At 31.3% G+C, this 19,587-nt stretch overlaps 1 protein-coding gene across 4 annotated transcripts in view; it reads left to right on the forward strand.

Annotated features, from left to right (window-relative positions):
• LOC118203668 (diacylglycerol kinase delta) overlaps positions 1-19,587 on the forward strand; it is a 266,853-nt gene that overhangs the window by 218,380 nt on the left and 28,886 nt on the right. For all 4 annotated transcript variants that reach the window (XM_085816163.1, XM_085816165.1, XM_085816166.1 and 1 more), the window contains exons 21-23: positions 6,081-6,126; positions 10,557-10,670; positions 18,744-18,878. In XM_085816163.1, the coding sequence (XP_085672289.1) occupies positions 6,081-6,126; positions 10,557-10,670; positions 18,744-18,878 (295 nt within the window). The remainder of the gene's footprint in view (positions 1-6,080; positions 6,127-10,556; positions 10,671-18,743; positions 18,879-19,587) is intronic.

Below are 19,587 nucleotides of genomic sequence, written 5' to 3' on the forward strand. Positions count from 1 at the left end.
CTTGTTTTAGTCACTACTTTTGATAAATAAGCAGCCGTAGCCTTACAATCTTCAATGATCTTTATTTTTGATAAGTTTCTGAACTAATGACTTGTCCATTTCTTTATTTCACAGTCTATTTTAGTAAATGATGCACCTTCTTCATGACACTTGACTACCTAAAGCTTTTGTTCTAATCTGAGCCACTTATCCTTCTTGATGACAGAATTGCTGCAACATCTTTTTGCACCCATTATTATTATTTTTAAAAGTGTTTTAAATTTTATGATCGTGACCAGATTTCACTGTAGATTTGCATAGCAAAAATGATTACACAAAAGTTAATTCAACATTAAAGTTTGCAAACGTCCTGCTAGTAAGCAACTAGTAGCAGCATACTAAGCTTACACATTAAGAGCAACAGTTGTGACTGCACTGAACTGCAATTAAAGTAGCATTGTTTACACACTTCATTCTTAAGATCTTGAGTTCTTAAATTGCAACTGCTGTTGTTAAACTGAGGCAGAGTTAGTGCCAGAACCAGTGCAGCCACACCAAGTGGTAGAATTTGGGGGCAGCAAAAATTTTAGAGTTTAGGAAGGACTGAAGGGTAGAATTTAGGAGCTGGAGAGATTTTACTGGTGACAAAAAGTCTAGAGCTGGTCCTGAACGGAGACAAAAGTGACCACAAAGCATACTTTGTCAGTACTGTGCTTGCCTTCTCCAGTGATAGTTGAAACCAAGACCAACAATAGGGTTTTTGCCACCTGGTGCGAGCTGTTCTGTGTGGTTGTTAAATTCTGCTGCTTGACATGTCTCTAAATTATAAAAAGTTGCCTTCTCTAAATACCATCGCCTGAGGTGTAGCTACTATTTTCAGCGCTCAGGGACAACTGAAGATTTCGAGTCTCTTTCTGTGTGCCAAGAATGAAAAATATTTCATTCTAAAATTTTGTAACATCAATTTTGTGCCCCTGAATGCTACTCCCAGGGACAGATGTCCGTCCTTGCCCCCACCTTAACTATGTGATTGTGTAAATGCATTAGTTTCTCAGCTCTAACAGTGACCCTGAATGGAGCTCAAGAATAAATAGCTTGAGCATCGATACATACCGATACAGCAAAGAACCCATGAAATGATTGAAATATGCATCACATCCTGTAACTTTAAAACTGCACGAAAACAGAGATTCAACTGTATAAAGGAGAAAAATGATCATTTATGAATTTTAGAAAAATAATTTTGTATACTGATTTATTAGGATTAATTTTTATTTTCAGAATTAAATTTTGTTTGCTTTTAAACTTTCAAACTGGACTGATCAAAATCAAACTATCGCTCGCTCTATCCTGAAGATTAATTTAGTAGTTTTTGCAATAAATTTTTTGCTTACTTTTACAGTTAATTATATATTTTTGCTTATTTATTTACATTATTTGTAGTAGCAATTTAGTAAGAATGTAATGTAGTGTAATTTAATTTTCCCCTTTTTTTGAATTATATGTACTATGTGTCTCAGTGTCTGTTTGTTTGTATGTGTGTGTCTTTTAACGCCTCTGTGCAAACCCTTGGAGGTTTGGCAGTATCTCATCGGGTGCCATTTCTTGTACAGGCTCACAGTGGCTTGTTCTTTGCAATCTGCTGCTTCATGTATGAAGAGCACATCTCGCATTTCATTTGCTATCTCCACATTCATGAACTATTGTAAATGACATAATCTTGAAAGAGTATATGAGTAGTTTAAGGCTGAACAACATCATCTGCCACACGAAAATGGCATTTATGATCCTACATTTCTGTACAATTCGAGTTCATCTCTATTCAGCTTGCCCCTTCCAGAAGTTTGTATGCATTTAACTGAATCACCCTGTATATTTGAGGGAACTTATCTACCCATAATTTTTTGTGTGTTTAGAAAACATTTTTCTTAATGTAGAATGATCATTCATGTTGAATAATATTTTCCCCTGCATACTTATTGTATATTAGAAATAAGCAACGTGAAGTTTTCTCCTATTAGTTGAAAATTTTTTAAGCATCCAATTTTACACTATCTTTGAAAGATATATGTAATTTCGTTGAAGTCTTCATTTTTATTGCATAAAATTCATTTCTTTAGCAGAGAAGGTAGGTTTATTGTAAATTTTACAAGTCTAAAAATCATTGCATTTTACTATTATCTGCATATCCTTTGATTTTAATGTTGTTTTGCTGTGTTTTAATTTTTTGATTTCTCCCCCTTTGTGAAACATTTTTATATACCCTTTTATCAAGATTTTAATAATTAGAACCACGTATAGTTCAGTTTAACATTTAGACAGTGGTTTGTTACAGTAAATTTCAACTTTTAATTTAATTTTTATGGATCTTGTAGATTTTCAGTCCATTTCTGCTGCTGTTCTCCATTTTACAGTTATGAGAATTTCTAACCATTTCATTAAAATCTAATGTTAATTTTAAATGATGTATCAAAAGTGCTACACTGAAATGCACTGAATTAGGAATACAAGTCAATAACTATTAGGCTCCTCTGGCCTTGATAATGGCTGCCACATGCCAGACATCGGATAGAGCTGTCCATAATTCAGAAGGGTTGCTAGTGTTGTGTAATGTGGTTTTCTCCAAAGCATCTCGGCGGCATTCAGTAGGTTTTAAGTCAGGGCTTCTAGGTAGCCAATTCATGACAGAGAAGTCAAAGGAATAATTATCCAACCAGGCAGTAGTCAACCAGACCTGTGAGAGGTACAGTTATCTTGCTGGAATACTCCATTTCCATGTGACTGACAGGACACGTAAATGGACGGAGATGCTTGGCCCAGCAACTCTACACACCGAATCATATTGAGGGAAGTTGTTACAAGTACCAAAGATCCCAAATACTACAAACACATAACACAGACCATGACCAAGCTGTCATGGCCTTTTACAGTTTCAACCTGACATGCACAATCCATAGCTTCATGAACCTGATGCCATATTCTCAGCCTTCTGTCGGTGTCACTAGTCGGAATCGAGACTCATCACTCAATGCTACTTATTTTCTGTCCTCTAGAGTCCATTCTGTATCTTCTCTTGCCTAGGCAAGACATACAGCTCGATGGCATGCATTGAACAATTGCACTCTTGTGGGTCTATGGCTTCTAAAGCCCATATGGTGAAGTGAACATTTTGCAGTCCATTTACTGACTACTCGACTGGCATCGTGGTTCAGCTGTGTGGTAGTTTGAGCTAATGTTTACCTTCACTGGCTATGTACAATATGGCTGAACCTTCTCACACCATGCTTATTCAAAGCTAATTGTCTTTTGCAGTTCGTCCAGTTGCTCGTTGCCCCCCCCCAACCATCCGTATATTCATAGTATACTCTCGACACTGTCAACCTTGAAAATCCTACTCTCTGATGATTTTGGAAATTGAATGGCCCGTGTGTCAAGCGCCTACTATCTGCCCAGTATCGAAGATGTCTAAATCAGCTTTACCCATATTTGCAATCGAAATTGCTGATTAACCCGTTCGTGACCAAGGTCGCGTGGACGCGACGCAGCGATTCCACTCTTATCAGCCCAGCGTCGCTTCCACGCGAAGAGCTCCGATTAATATGGAGAGACCAGCGTCACGTATGCGTAATCGGAAATCGGAACGTTTTATTTGAATTTTTAAATGCTACTAGATGGCGTTAAACGGCAACGGTTTTCACAACGGTCGACTCGTATGGTATTTGACCTTCATGAACGGGCATTGGTTTCTGTTCTATGCTTCTGTATTTGATATATTTATTGATGTAAACAAAGTGAGAATCACGGCTCTTTAAAGGGCTGGGATTTATTGCTCGCTGTGTTTATATTTTGACAGATTGTGGAAATTTATGGAACGTTTATTAGTTGAAATGTTGGAGTAGAATTTCGTTTGTCTTTTGAGGTTTGACAGAGCGAGATTTCGAAATAGATGAATTAATCAAATAGTGAAATGGAAGAAAGAATTTCTTCTAGTTAATTAATATAAACAAACTGGGAAACACGGGTGTTTGAAAGGGCACGTGTGAGTTCAAGTGACTTGTCTATTGCTTTGTTTTTTTGATTAGGAGAATATGGGGGAGTACATTCAGCGGATTAGCAATGGGTAAGAGTAAAATATTTATGTTTGGTTTTGGCGCCGTTTTTTTTTTTTTTTTTTTATGTGTGTATGTTTCGTAGAAGTTTAGGGATATGTGATCGGATTATATTCATTTTCAATTCGTCAGCCATGGCTAAGAGAGCGAGATATCTAACTGAGAGTGAAATAAGTAAAATTATGAATGAAAGTGATTCTGAGATTAGTGACGATAGTGATACAGATATTTCTTCTAACAGTGAATCAGAAGGTTCATTTTCCTCAGACACAGAGGAATATAATTATGAAGAGGATGCTTGCTCTGAACCTGCAAAAAGTTGGTCTTCTAAAGTAAAATCGCTACCGAAGATGAATTTTTCAGAGAGAACTGGACCAAATATAAATGATGTGCAAACAATTAGTGAACTGGATTTTTTTAATCTGTTTTTTGATGACAAAATTATAGATGTCATTGTGAATGAAACAAACGATTTTGCACAAAAAATATTCGAAAAGAAACAAAATGAACCTGGACCCTCAACTGCTGAACTATATCACACACAGCAGAATTTTTAAATTTCGATTTTATTCAGAATATATTATTATTCTTAATTTCCTCTTTTTTTATTTTGTGTTTGTAATATTTGCAGCTTTGTTTTATTGTGTATAGTATTTGTTTTCATGTGCATAGTAATAATTTTAGTTTTTTGCATATTTCATTCATTTGTATTAACGTTATATTTTTTATTTTAATACATATTAAATAGAAGTATAGTATATATATAATTTATAAATTTGGAGTCTTTTTATTAAAGTGCTGATTTTATATGAATTTTTTTGTAAACTTAGGCTTAACTGCTTAAAATGCGCGGGCCGGTAGTGACGCTCCGTTTCAGAGCGTTCGGTCCCGTGACTGAGTTTTATTTCCGGCGCGCTGGTCCTCAAGGGGTTAACAACAACCACAATACTAGCTATATAAGTAGTTACCACAATGCCTTAATGCTACCATGAATGTGATGCAGTGCTATACAGGTTGCAGAACCATGTCTTCAGTATACTATATTTTGTTAATGATTGCATTGCTTTTCTTGTGGCTTGGATCATATTTTTGCTACAATCCATAAAACTGAATTTTAATGCATACAGCAAAGTTTGTACTATTAATAACAGAGCAATAAACTGTAATTTTGGAAAAGTAGTATAGTATGATTAGTATAAAGGAAGGATATAAAACAGAAGTCCACAAAATCCACACAACCTAGAATTTATGGTTGTGTAAATTTCAGGTCATAAATGAAAAATCATTAGCGAGGCTAAAAATAATCAGAATAAATAAAAACAAATTCATAAAATGCATATAAAAGTGATTAATTTCATTTTATAGAAAATTGTGTATTAAATGTATTTTAATTCTATATGAAAAATAATTAAAAGAATCATATAAAATTATTTTCTTGTTTTTTCAAACATCTGTGTATAGTTTTAAAACTGCTTTGAAAACTTAAGGCTGTTCTAGTTTATCCCCCTTTCTCTCCAAATTATATGCATTCTTTATTTCAGTACGTTTTTTCACTATTTGAAGTTGCTATACTAATAATATGATGAAAAAGTACTGTTTTTCTTCTGTTTGTAATAAAAATTTTAAATTTCTGTTTTTTTTTTTTTTTTTTTTTTTTTTTTTAAATCAAAGCAAGCAGTTGTCATCAAGTAGAAATGCTGTTGTAAATATACCCTGACCTTTTCAAGCCAAGCTGTTTTAATGGTCAGTACTATGTAATAACACTACTGAATGAGAAGTATAACATGTTGTGCAAGGGAAGAATAAGTACATTAGAAATTATTTCTCCTATTAAAAGTTTTCATTTGATATTGCACTTCTGAGTAATATTAGCAGTATTACTTAAAAGTTGTGTAAGAAAAGAATTCTTCTGACATCTTTTCTTAATTCTGTTTAATATTTTGAAGTTGTATTTAATTGTTACTTGGAAAAGTTTAAGAATATTCTTTTCAGCTATGGTGGAGGATCTAACTTTTGGGGTGGAACAAAAGAAGATGATGTGAGCATTCTTACATTGTTACTTTTTATTAGTCAAGTAACATTTTCTGCTTAAATATTTTATGTATAAAAGCATATTATCAAATTTTATTCTACAAACTATAAGTTTTTTTATGTGCCTGAAAATATTTGCTTTCTATTAGTTTATAAATTCGTAGCTTAGTTTGCTTTAATTAGTTATATTTTTTTTTATTAAATTAAGTTTAAAAACCGCTTAATTGCTTGTGGTCATTTAAATAAGAAATAATAATTCTTTAGTTTCAGCTTAAGTATTCTGTCATTCATTTTATTAGTACATGAATAATAATTGGGGTGTATAATTTTGAACTGTACAATTTAAACTACCTTACTATCTTTATTTACTGAAACATTTTTTTAATAATTTTTTTTAAGTTTTTGATTTATTAATAATAAAATGTTAATATTTTGCATTTGGTTTTTCAAGAGGATTTTTGCAAAGAAATGATTTTAGATTATCAATAACACACAAGAAAATGCTATGTCATGAAACTTTTATTATTATACTTAAAACTCAAAATGACTTTTATCCTTCAATTGAATTCAATTCCATTGATTAACACACACATAGACACATTATATAATTTATATAGTCACTTATTACTTTTTTCTATTTCACATTTTTTTCCAAAATTAGAGTGATACTCAGATGTTTTTCTCAATATATTCAACTTCTTAATTGCATTACAAAGTACAATACACAAAAAATATAGTGCATAATGAGTTATAAAATCATTGCCACGGGATCAATGCAAATATCATAATAAAACTAAAACGATATATATAATAGAAATGAAACAAAGAAAAAAAAGTTTTCTCAGAAGATTCAGCAATGTTTGCAATTAATACACATGTGTGGCTCTGCTATACAAACTGGCAACAATATTCTTCTACATTTTGTAACACTCTCATTGTTGAAATTAATATTTCAAAACTGCCAATACATAGAATGTAAATATAAATGCACAATAAAATATTAATAATAACAAATTATAATACTGCAGAACCCTATACAGCACAGATTTTTAGCAGTTGCTAGCTAATAACTGCTGAATTTGGCAACAAATAAGTGTTTATAATATGGATATACAAAATCATTCTACATTAGTTCCAGTAAGAGTTAGAATTATCATATATTATTCTAGCACATTTTCTTCTGAAGAAAAATACATTTGAGGCTTGCAATAAAAAATTGGTTAGATTGATTTGTTACAAAGTCTTAAGCGTTTTTTTTTTCCCTCATACATACATACATACATACACTATGATGTAGATTTTAATCAAAATTCCCTTGTGTTAATTCTTAAATTTAGCAGCAAGTGTGCCGCAGAAATTAACACCAGTGATGTTAACTGCCATTAACTGTTAAACTGGGATGTGTTTATTCTTAAAACATGTCATACATTCATAGATGATTTTTATACAGTTGTCATACTTGATGTAAGGAAGATTGTATTCCTAAATGAAAATGCTTCAGATTAATAGTAGTTGAATTATGTTTACCTAGTAAAACAATAGTATCTTTACTATTAGCACATGGTTTGGAATGGGACAATCGTCCACCCACTCTAATTAGTCCCATGTCATCAAGGAAAACATTCAGTACACTAGTTTGCTCTTGGGATGAACACACTTATTCCTTTTTAGTTGTTTTCTTTCTCCCAACTCCTTGTTCTGGGACTGCAATATAGCAACATGACATTACGATGTAAAAAACTTGCATAAATTTGCTCTTGTTTACATAGTCCTAGTTGTCATAGTCAGCTTCAGGATTCAAAACAAATCTAGGAACTGTAATCTGACTTAGATGAGGGCATTCACAACATTTCTTTCCCCATTCTGGAGTGATAGTTGTAGGTAGTTCATTATCCTTGTCAATTTTTGAACCCAAAGCTCTTGTAGTAAAAATTTCAGTCTAACAGTGAATGGAATAATTACTCAAAGGGTCAAAAATTTTCCCTGCAGTTTTCAAGGTATTTTGTTTATTTTTAAGAAATGTTGTCAAACGAGTTAAGTCTATGATCAGCCTGTCTTAATTAGTATCCCAGGACAATCCTATGACCTTAAGTGTCTTGTTTGAGTCATCAATGTGGATGGATTTCAAACCCTTTTTTCTTCCCATCTTTTATTGGTTCAGAATCATTAGGTACCCATTTGCGCAAGCTCATAATTACTTCACTCATAATTTGTTTTGCTTTAAACTATAAGCTTAGAACCTCCTTTACACTGTCCTGCCCTGTAACAAACTCGTCAATATAAACACAAGAAATCAGCATTTTAAATACATCTGGCTGCTTATCTCAATATTTTTCTATATATTGTTTAATTCTTGCAGACAACAATAACAGACAAATCTTAACTGCAGAATTAAATACTGAAATCTGTATATCATTAATTTTAGTTCATATAATTGTGTGTTTTCCACAAATAGGGTAATGAAAAAGCAATTTTAGCTAATCTGAAGTTAATTAGCAAAGGGAACATGTTATGGTTTAAATTTCTCCCTGTCCACAGACAATCATTTAGTGTTAATTGTCCCACCTCATGTGAACCATTTAGTCACTCTTCAAGTTTTCACTGATGCACTAGTTTCTTTAAATATCGGTTGATATGATAAGTTTAATACTGTGTAAGTTTAATAAACTATGTATCCAAGTGCACTTTTTGTAATATCAAACCTGTGTGAGGAATGTAGATTTTGACAGATTGCAACATATTGTAGAAAACTTCCACACTGAGCAGCAAATTTTATTATCTCTAGCTTATAAAATTTAGGATTCACTAAATTTACCATCTCAGGAATCATAAGGTTTCTAACATCAATAACTAAAATAAACATGCTATTTTTAGAATTACCAAAATTTTTAATTTCTTTTATATGCCTGTTCCCAATTACAAATAAGAGCAACTGTTTTCTTTTTATTGTAGTTGAAATACTTCATATGCTGCAGAACAAAATGTTTGTCTTTTTGCTTTTTAAAGTAAGCATGTCAGCTAATTCAGTCGTATAAAAGCAAGACACACTTCCACTGTCACATAATGCCTTCACTGTAATTAAAATTTCTTCATTAATCTCAATAAATACAGGCAGTTGATAAAATTACGTGTTTCCCACTGTTAGTAACTGTAACTAGTGTAAAAGTTTCTTTTTTTTTTTATTTTTAGCTTGAAATGCAGTCACATGTACATTTAATCTATATCTGTTTTGATATAGATTAAATGTACATGTGACTGCATTTCTGTTGATCTTTAACAGAAATTTTGACTGTTTGATCTTTAACTCCTATGGTAAATTTGCTATTTCTCCTGAAGCACTGTTGGAATTATTTTTGCTTTGATAATATAAGAAAAAGCTATGTTTTTTCTTACATTTGTTTCACAAGTTATTTTAAGGAGAGTTTTTCGCACTGTGCAAATTAAAACACAATATTAAAGTGATGTTTCCAGAAGGCCCTACATGTTAATTGCATGGAATATGTTACCTCAAAATGCTTTCGAAAATTATATGCTGCCAACTTGAATGTTCGTAACTTGAGACACTCTTCATTTCCGTTGCATTTTTTTGTTCAGATAATTTATTCATAAACTGAATTTTTCATAACGTGAGGCATTTCAGATTTGAGGTTCCACTATGTATTGAAAATAAAAGGGCTACTGAAAATAAAAATTTCTCCTTTTTTTAATATTTTTTATTTTTACATTTCCCCCTTCTCCTTAAGATTATACAAATTTATGGTCATTTGCTGCTATCATTATTTAGTTTTTGTTACTGTATGATGTTAATATTTGCTTCAGCATTCACACTTTTGCAATTTCATTGTGATTATTTTGTTTGTCTTTCAATTTTTAAAACATTTTTCATTCAGTTAGTAGTGCAGTTAATACTCCCATAAGCTGGTGATTTCTTTGTCTTTTGATTTGATCACAAAAACGTTCAGGAGTATATATTTCTGAAGGCTATTCCAACCCTCTTATGTTAATTTTTTTATGATTAATTTTTATGTTAGGTATTAGCAGATAGCAGTTTCATTTAAAATTCTTTTAACAAACATGAAATGAAATAAAAGCAAGTTAAAAAAAAGGGGTTCTTATTTTCCAAAAAAAATTATATAACGTTGGATCAGATTTCAAAAATTAAGAAAGAATTTTTTGCAAAATATGTAAAAATAAAATTCTTCAAAGTTTATGAAAATGCTTTAATTTAATAATCTATAATTTGAAATGAAGTTAATAAAAATGCAATAGATAATTATTCCAATCACTGAGTGTATGGAAATGTTACTGTCCTAATATGTGTACTAACCAGAATTGATGTCTTTCCTCAGTAACTTCCTAAATGCTTTATATTACCATTAGATTTTTTATTCATGTCTTTATATATTTTGTTTTTTTACACACAGTATCAATTAACAGGTATTTTATGCTCCCGCTTTTGATGATAAAATATTAGAAGTAGTTGCTGTGTTTGGTACTGTCCAAATGGCTGCTTCAAGAGTAATAAATTTGCAACATCATAGAATAGCTCAGGTAGATTTTTTATTATCACTGTAAATTTGTTATTTGTGTGTAGTTGTTAATGTAGAATGTTTAAGCTTAATTTGTGGGGAAAAATATGAATTTAATGCTTCAAGAATGTGTCCTTTTCTTATATAAATTTATAACTGTTATTTCAGAATTCAAACATTGTATTTTACTGGCAGTTTTTGTACATGATAGGTGCTTATTAATGCAGGAAGATTTGTAAAATGGAAATTTATAATCAGTTATGAAACAAGTTTTTTCTCTTTTCTGAACTGAATTAACTTGAAACATCTTTATTCCTCCTTAAACTTTGAACATAAATATGTGTATAGCTCAAAACTTTTAACAGAATAGGATAAAAGAAATAAATTTGTGGGTGTTACTTTTAAAAAACTGCAAGTGCAGTTTTGACAGAACTTAGTATTTAATTATTATTTAAAGTCTGTAATCTAAATATAGGAGAAAAAGTCAATATCTAATTTCAGAAAAAATTCCATGTCAAAAAATTTATGTGGAATGCCATAGACCTTATCCACAAAATTACTTATGTGGCTTTTGTTTTGCAGCCATTGGTAATAAACATATAATTCTAGTTATAAAAATGTTTTAAGTGATGCAAATATTCATGTTTTGGCATTTTTTAATTTACTAAATTTAGCTTTTACAGTGTTTTGATCCTAATAATCATATTTAAAGAAAAAAATTTGCCAAGATATTTAACCTAAAATTTTGAGATTGTATTTAGGAGTCGTATACAAATTGAAGAAAGAAATATTTGCATTTATACTTAATTAAAAATGAAATATCAATTTAGAAAAAGATTTCTGATAATAGATTAAGTCATGAGCATTGCCATGAAAAGTATTGCTCAGTATAATTTTTTCAATAAACATGTTCTCACAGACTCTTAAAGAATTTGTGTTTCAGAAAACAGTGGCAGGCTTTACTGTTGTCTTGTCGTTTAAGTCAATTCATAACATTATCTGCTTAAATAAAAAATAAAAAATGTTTCTGATTTAATGAATTTTTTCTATGAATGCTAGATTATTATTCTAAAGTAATAAAAATAAATGAGAATACTAATAACACATTTCTAGCATTTGTACAATTTGAAATTATGTGTATTAAAATATTTTGACATATTTTTAGGTAAAATATATATATATATATATATATATATATATAATTTAAAGAATGTTACATACTTTATATAATTCACACACTAACTTACACACTTTAACTTTTTATTCGCTCTTACTTTTATGCATTGTTTTTAAAATGATTATAAGCATTTCTTAACTATAACTATAGAAATTGGGAAAGCCTCTGTAAAAAGTTATTAGATTTCGTGTATTTTTACAAAGCTGATTTTTTAATTTAAAAAAAACTAAAATATGACTATCATTTAAAACAATTTTATAACTGAAAGTATGTGTCTCAGTTAATAATTACAAACATAAAAGCTGCACAAGGACTTTTCTGTACATGGTGTATATAAATTGAACATATATCCAAAATCAGGCATATAAAACATGAATAGCTGAAGTTTAAGGTAGTTAGTTGATCAGTCAATTAGAATGAAACATAGAACAGCCTTCCCCCTTCTTTTCACACACTTTAATAAAATAATTAATGGTATCCATCTAATTTGACTGATTACCTTTGTGGGTTTTGCTCTAAATTAATTAACCCTTTGAAAGTTTCATTTTTTTGCAGAATTCGGTCAAAAAAATGTCACATTTTTCTATTGCATTTTTTTGTTCATTTTACATTTTTAAGTAAAGATGTGTTATTAAAATTAACATTTCTAATATTTTTAAGCATTTATTACAACTTTTTTTCCTTTAATGAAAATAATCAATTTTTCCTGCAAGTTGTTTTTTCTCCTACTTAAATGCAAAACAGGGAAGTTACATTTACAATTAAAATAGTACAATTCCTTAACAAATATTTTCGATTACAGTTCAGTTATATTTACTATTATGTTTTGATACAAACCATACTTACCCTTCTTTTTTTAAAGGTCTGATTTAGTGTGATATATCTTAAAGCAAGGCGACAGGCACAGTCCAACATCACAGTCTGGGCAAAAATACCTTGTCTCTTTTCTAATTCTTTTGCCATTGGCATTTTTTTTCAATGAACACACATAACACTGTCTTGCGGGTCTTAGTTTTTTCTCTGTAGGTGGAATAACCTCTAAAAAATGTCTTTCTGTTAGTCTTAGTGGAGTTGGTAAATATCCAGGACGGCCTTTTCTTTCTTCTGCTGCATGCCTTTCAATAAGGCGATCGATAATTTCCAATCGAAACTGTAAATTCGTATCTTTACCGCCGTGCTTTTTATACAAAACATAAGCATTCCATAAACAGATGTCTAGAAGATGAAAAAATATTTTTTTTGTAGTATTTCTTTCCTCATTTCTTTATTACAGGATAATTACTTAGGTTCTGGTCCATTCGGTCTACACCACCCATTGTGTTATTATACTCCATAACTATTTTAGGTTTTCGTTTAACTTCATTCGTCAAAGTGGATACTTGAACCATTTCCGGATTATGTATTGTAGATATGAGAGACATGGCTATTTTGTCCATCCATTTCATAATGCACACTTTTCCCCTCTGGTAAGCAAGCATTTGCCTTTTTTGAAGTTTTTTTGTCAACAGTGCTTTAGGAACTTCCTTTCTGTGAAGTTTTAATGTTCCGTACACATCTGTACAGTAACTAATGAGGATATCTGCTATTTCAGGAGATGAATAAAAGTTGTCAGTTGTCAGACAGTATCCTTTTATGTAAAAGTGGTTGCATAAGTATAATAACTACCTGCGAAGATTTGCTCAAATGTTTGTAACTTTCATCAAACACAGTTCCTTTTCCAGTGTATATTATCATAGACCATACATATCCAGACTTCGACTCACAAATCATGTACAATTTTATTCTGAAGCATGCGCTTTAGAGGAATATACTGTTTCCAACTTAGCCTTCCTTTGAACAACATAAGACAGGGTTGCCACGCTACCTAGAAAACCGGGAAAACCAGAAAAAGTCAGGGAATTCGGAAATTGACCATTCGGGCAGCTGGCATAGAGCCAATTTTCGCAGCTCCAATTTGATTGTCTTTTTAGAAAGGCAAAGCAAGTTTCTCGCAACTTTTGGTTTTCAGTAACCTCGAATCGCATGTGCAGTGCATGAACTAAAGAAAGTACCTGTTCTCATATAAAGCAAAATAAAACAAAGCTCGAAACCGGTGTCGAAGTTCGAAGGTCACGTTATCAAGAGTTCATAAAATGAATATCGTTTAAAATGTCTTAAAGCACTAAAGGAAAAGAAAATATTTTTTGGAGCAAGTAAATTAATTCATGGATTAGTTATTTTGAGGGTGGGGAAATCTACGAAAATCCGTTTTTAAAATTATTGCGAAAAATCCAAGAAATTTTTTTTTTTTTGATAAAACGTTTCTTCTTGGATTTTCCACAATAATTTAAAAACGGATTTTCGTAGTTTTCTTTTTTGGCAAAGAACGTTTCTTCTCAACACGTGTTCCTCAATTTCCTGTACACATCGCGGAGAGGGAAATTCTGGCCGTTCCGTCGTCAAATCCCTTGGCAAATTTTCCCTCCGCTTTTTACATAGACGTTCTTTGGTCAGAATAATCTTCATGTATGGTACAGCGGGATTTGGCGACATGATGATGAGCAGTAAACGGGTCATTTTGTTCTTGGCAACAATTTTCAAAATCATGCGAAGGCCGTATCGTATACTAGGATTTTACCGCAATTTTTTTTTTTTTTTTAATGTAATATAACTATATTCGCTAAAATATCGTTGATTATTCTAATTAAATTTTTAAGTAATTAATTAACCCTTTGAAAGTTTCATTTTTTTGCAGAATTCGGTCAAAAAAATGTCACATTTTTCTATTGCATTTTTTTGTTCATTTTACATTTTTAAGTAAAGATGTGTTATTAAAATTAACATTTCTAATATTTTTAAGCATTTATTACAACTTTTTTTCCTTTAATGAAAATAATCAATTTTTCCTGCAAGTTGTTTTTTCTCCTACTTAAATGCAAAACAGGGAAGTTACATTTACAATTAAAATAGTACAATTCCTTAACAAATATTTTCGATTACAGTTCAGTTATATTTACTATTATGTTTTGATACAAACCATACTTACCCTTCTTTTTTTAAAGGTCTGATTTAGTGTGATATATCTTAAAGCAAGGCGACAGGCACAGTCCAACATCACAGTCTGGGCAAAAATACCTTGTCTCTTTTCTAATTCTTTTGCCATTGGCATTTTTTTTCAATGAACACACATAACACTGTCTTGCGGGTCTTAGTTTTTTCTCTGTAGGTGGAATAACCTCTAAAAAATGTCTTTCTGTTAGTCTTAGTGGAGTTGGTAAATATCCAGGACGGCCTTTTCTTTCTTCTGCTGCATGCCTTTCAATAAGGCGATCGATAATTTCCAATCGAAACTGTAAATTCGTATCTTTACCGCCGTGCTTTTTATACAAAACATAAGCATTCCATAAACAGATGTCTAGAAGATGAAAAAATATTTTTTTTGTAGTATTTCTTTCCTCATTTCTTTATTACAGGATAATTACTTAGGTTCTGGTCCATTCGGTCTACACCACCCATTGTGTTATTATACTCCATAACTATTTTAGGTTTTCGTTTAACTTCATTCGTCAAAGTGGATACTTGAACCATTTCCGGATTATGTATTGTAGATATGAGAGACATGGCTATTTTGTCCATCCATTTCATAATGCACACTTTTCCCTTCTGGTAAGCAAGCATTTGCCTTTTTTGAAGTTTTTTTGTCAACAGTGCTTTAGGAACTTCCTTTCTGTGAAGTTTTAATGTTCCGTACACATCTGTACAGTAACTAATGAGGATATCTGCTATTTCAGGAGATGAATAAAAGTTGTCAGTTGTCAGACAGTATCCTTTTATGTAAAAGTGGTTGTATAAGTATAATAACTACCTGCGAAGATTTGCTCAAATGTTTGTAACTTTCATCAAACACAGTTCCTTTTCCAGTGTATATTATCATAGACCATACATATCCAGACTTCGACTCACAAATCATGTACAATTTTATTCTGAAGCATGCGCTTTAGAGGAATATACTGTTTCCAACTTAGCCTTCCTTTGAACAACATAAGACAGGGTTGCCACGCTACCTAGAAAACCGGGAAAACCAGAAAAAGTCAGGGAATTCGGAAATTGACCATTCGGGCAGCTGGCATAGAGCCAATTTTCGCAGCTCCAATTTGATTGTCTTTTTAGAAAGGCAAAGCAAGTTTCTCGCAACTTTTGGTTTTCAGTAACCTCGAATCGCATGTGCAGTGCATGAACTAAAGAAAGTACCTGTTCTCATATAAAGCAAAATAAAACAAAGCTCGAAACCGGTGTCGAAGTTCGAAGGTCACGTTATCAAGAGTTCATAAAATGAATATCGTTTAAAATGTCTTAAAGCACTAAAGGAAAAGAAAATATTTTTTGGAGCAAGTAAATTAATTCATGGATTAGTTATTTTGAGGGTGGGGAAATCTACGAAAATCCGTTTTTAAAATTATTGCGAAAAATCCAAGAAATTTTTTTTTTTTTGATAAAACGTTTCTTCTTGGATTTTCCACAATAATTTAAAAACGGATTTTCGTAGTTTTCTTTTTTGGCAAAGAACGTTTCTTCTCAACACGTGTTCCTCAATTTCCTGTACACATCGCGGAGAGGGAAATTCTGGCCGTTCCGTCGTCAAATCCCTTGGCAAATTTTCCCTCCGCTTTTTACATAGACGTTCTTTGGTCAGAATAATCTTCATGTATGGTACAGCGGGATTTGGCGACATGATGATGAGCAGTAAACGGGTCATTTTGTTCTTGGCAACAATTTTCAAAATCATGCGAAGGCCGTATCGTATACTAGGATTTTACCGCAATTTTTTTTTTTTTTTTTAATGTAATATAACTATATTCGCTAAAATATCGTTGATTATTCTAATTAAATTTTTAAGTAATTATCTTTATGTTATTCATATCATTTAATGTTGCTTCTTCCCTCTAAATTTATTTATCATTAGTAAATAATATTTCCAAATTTCAGGAAATTTTCTCTGGCATAATCCTGAAATTAATTATAGCAGTATGATGACATCACGAAATTTAATGCACATATTTTTTCCTTATGTATGCTGCGAAATAAATATAAAATACCTCAATTTAGTAAAAAAAAAAAATCATTAAATAGATTTCTTTCTTTCGTTTAGCTGCAGAATGTCTGCAAAAAAAGCCTTATTTTATTCCAGATTGGGCAGATTCTAATCTCAATCTTCAGTGGAGAAAACAATGCCTATTATAATTATATTTGTGTTTTCAAGTGTTAAGGTGCCTTTTAAGAATACACCTCACTCAAATAAAATTTACCTAAAATCTAGCCTAACTTTTAGCATTGTGTTGTGATTTATAAGAACCGGATGAGCCGGATGTTGAACTGGGGATGATCATGAGTAATAATTAAATAAAACATACAGTTGGTTATCCAATGTATATATCTTAAATTTTATTAAGTTTTTTAAGCAGAAAAGTAAACAAAATTATCAAACAAAGTGTAGCAAGAATAATTAAGAATAAATGTCCTCTGGGATTTATTGAATAATTAAGTGAATTTGCTACACAGTACAAGTAATACAGTAATTAATTTACCTCTTAACACAGCCAACGTACATTACGTGGATAGACTGGAATTTTCTCGAAACATACCTGGAAAACCTGGAAAAGTCGGGGAATTTCATTCTCCTGTTTGAGTGGCAACCCTGATAAGACTCTCATCTATGGTAATATCACGTTCAGGGATGATCATTTCTGTGAAATGAGTTTTTAAATGCTTTAGCACGGGCCATATTTTTGCTAATTTTGGACACTCATGAGAATTTATGTCAAAATTGACATTATCTGAAAAATGCAAATAATTGTAAATTAATTGAAAGCGGCGATATGACATCACTTTTGGAAAAAATGGTGTGGATGTTGAATGCCTCTTGCTCCAATACTGCTCAACAACTGGCTTTTTTACAATACCTTGCAGAATATTCAAAGCAAAAAATACATGTAATTCATCTTTCGATGTTGGTGTCCATTTTTTGCTCCTGGAATGCCTACGAAGTGTACCGTTTTTTATGCATTGCTCAGCATATCTATTTGTTTCAAAAACAATAAGGTCAAGCAAATAATTGTCTATGAAAGCATCATGGAACTGAAGTTTACCTTTAGTCTCATTGATATCCAAGTTAATTTTTGGAATTTCAGTGAAAGCAAATCTAGGAGGGAGATCCGAAGGATTATCGCAACTAATTTCAAAAAATTGTCTTGCTTGACGATTCCATCTGTACTACTATCAGAGTCACTACTATCCAGTTCATCTAGTAAACTTTCAATACTATTATTTACAGATAATTAAGTTTCTGATTCCGAGTCACAAGAAATTAGCTCCATACGCTCTGAATTATCCATTATTTAAAAGTAAAAATATATTATTTAACTTTTACATCAATAAAATTATCAGGTGGTTAGTAAAATATAACCAGAAAGCTATACACTGAAAGATAACAATTTGTCTTCTGATACAAAACATGCAAAAAAATCCGCGCTTTTGAACCAATCAGACAATAAACTGCAAACTATCATTTACTGGACATCTATCACCATCTACACGAATAATTTATTACTAAAGTTGGAAAAATACAGCCGAAACAGTGCAAGCGAAATCGTACGGACAAATCAGTAAAGGCCCGAAACGGGCAAAGCAGGGAAGGAGTTAATCAAGTGAGTGAAGTTAATCAAAAAATCATCACTTTCTTTACAAGAAGCTGGTTACTGTATTTTATATACTGATAGTTTTTGAATAAAAAGCATTTTTACAATTTAAAGAATGTTACTGAAGAAAAAAAAACTGAAAGGTATTTTTAAAATGTTTGTATTATGTAAATATATGTTGGCATTAAATTTTTAATATATAATGATCAGTTGATTATAATGTTTTGTGGTCTTGATTTCATAGTGTAGATCTGTAAAGATCATCATAATGGGAGATGAAGGTGTTCCTGTTCAAGTAGATGGTGAAGCTTGGATCCAGCCTCCTGGTTACATTTGTATTGTACATAAAAACAGAACACAGGTTCTCTGTAGAAACAGGGTATGTTATTAAGACCTCACTGTTTTTTTAAATTATAATAATATGATAAACAATTCTTATATTTCTTTTTGAGTTTTGCACTAAAATCTGTGGTTTATTATACTTATTTGAGTCTGGAAAAGAAAGAAAAACTGGCTTAGAAAAAAAGAAAACGAATTCTTGTATAAAAGATCACATATGCAAATTTTATACAAGTTAAACTACAATCAGGGCAGATTCTGCTTGGATGGGGTGTAAATCTGTTGACTTTTTTTAGTTAATCGCAAAAAGAATACTTCCATTAAAAATATAGTCCTTTTTTTTTTATTATTTTTTTAAGAGATCTTATTTTTAAAAGTAAATGATGAAGTTTGCACTATTCATGTAAACGTCATGTATAATGAAAACAAATTTCAACATTTTTGCTTTTCTATGGTTGCAAATTAATTCGAATCTTTGCCTTTATTTTTGCAAATATGAAACAGAGGTACAAAAGACAACTGACAACAAAATCCCCGATGACATAGAACTTTACCATCTTTCGATATAAAATTTCCTCTTTCCAATGATAACTCTCATGTGACACCCCTTGCCCTGCGGCACATGATTCCAAATGTTTTGGCAGAATGCCAACCAAGACTGCATTTGTCACAGTTGAACTATACATATAACTATTTTAATATTTAACAAATATTCTCTATTCGTATAAAGATAATATTAAATTAAATTT

The sequence above is a fragment of the Stegodyphus dumicola genome, chromosome 4 (assembly GCF_044657685.1).
Source record: "Stegodyphus dumicola isolate Sdum_Otavi_A_Nest chromosome 4, ASM4465768v1".
NCBI lineage: Eukaryota > Metazoa > Arthropoda > Arachnida > Araneae > Eresidae > Stegodyphus > Stegodyphus dumicola.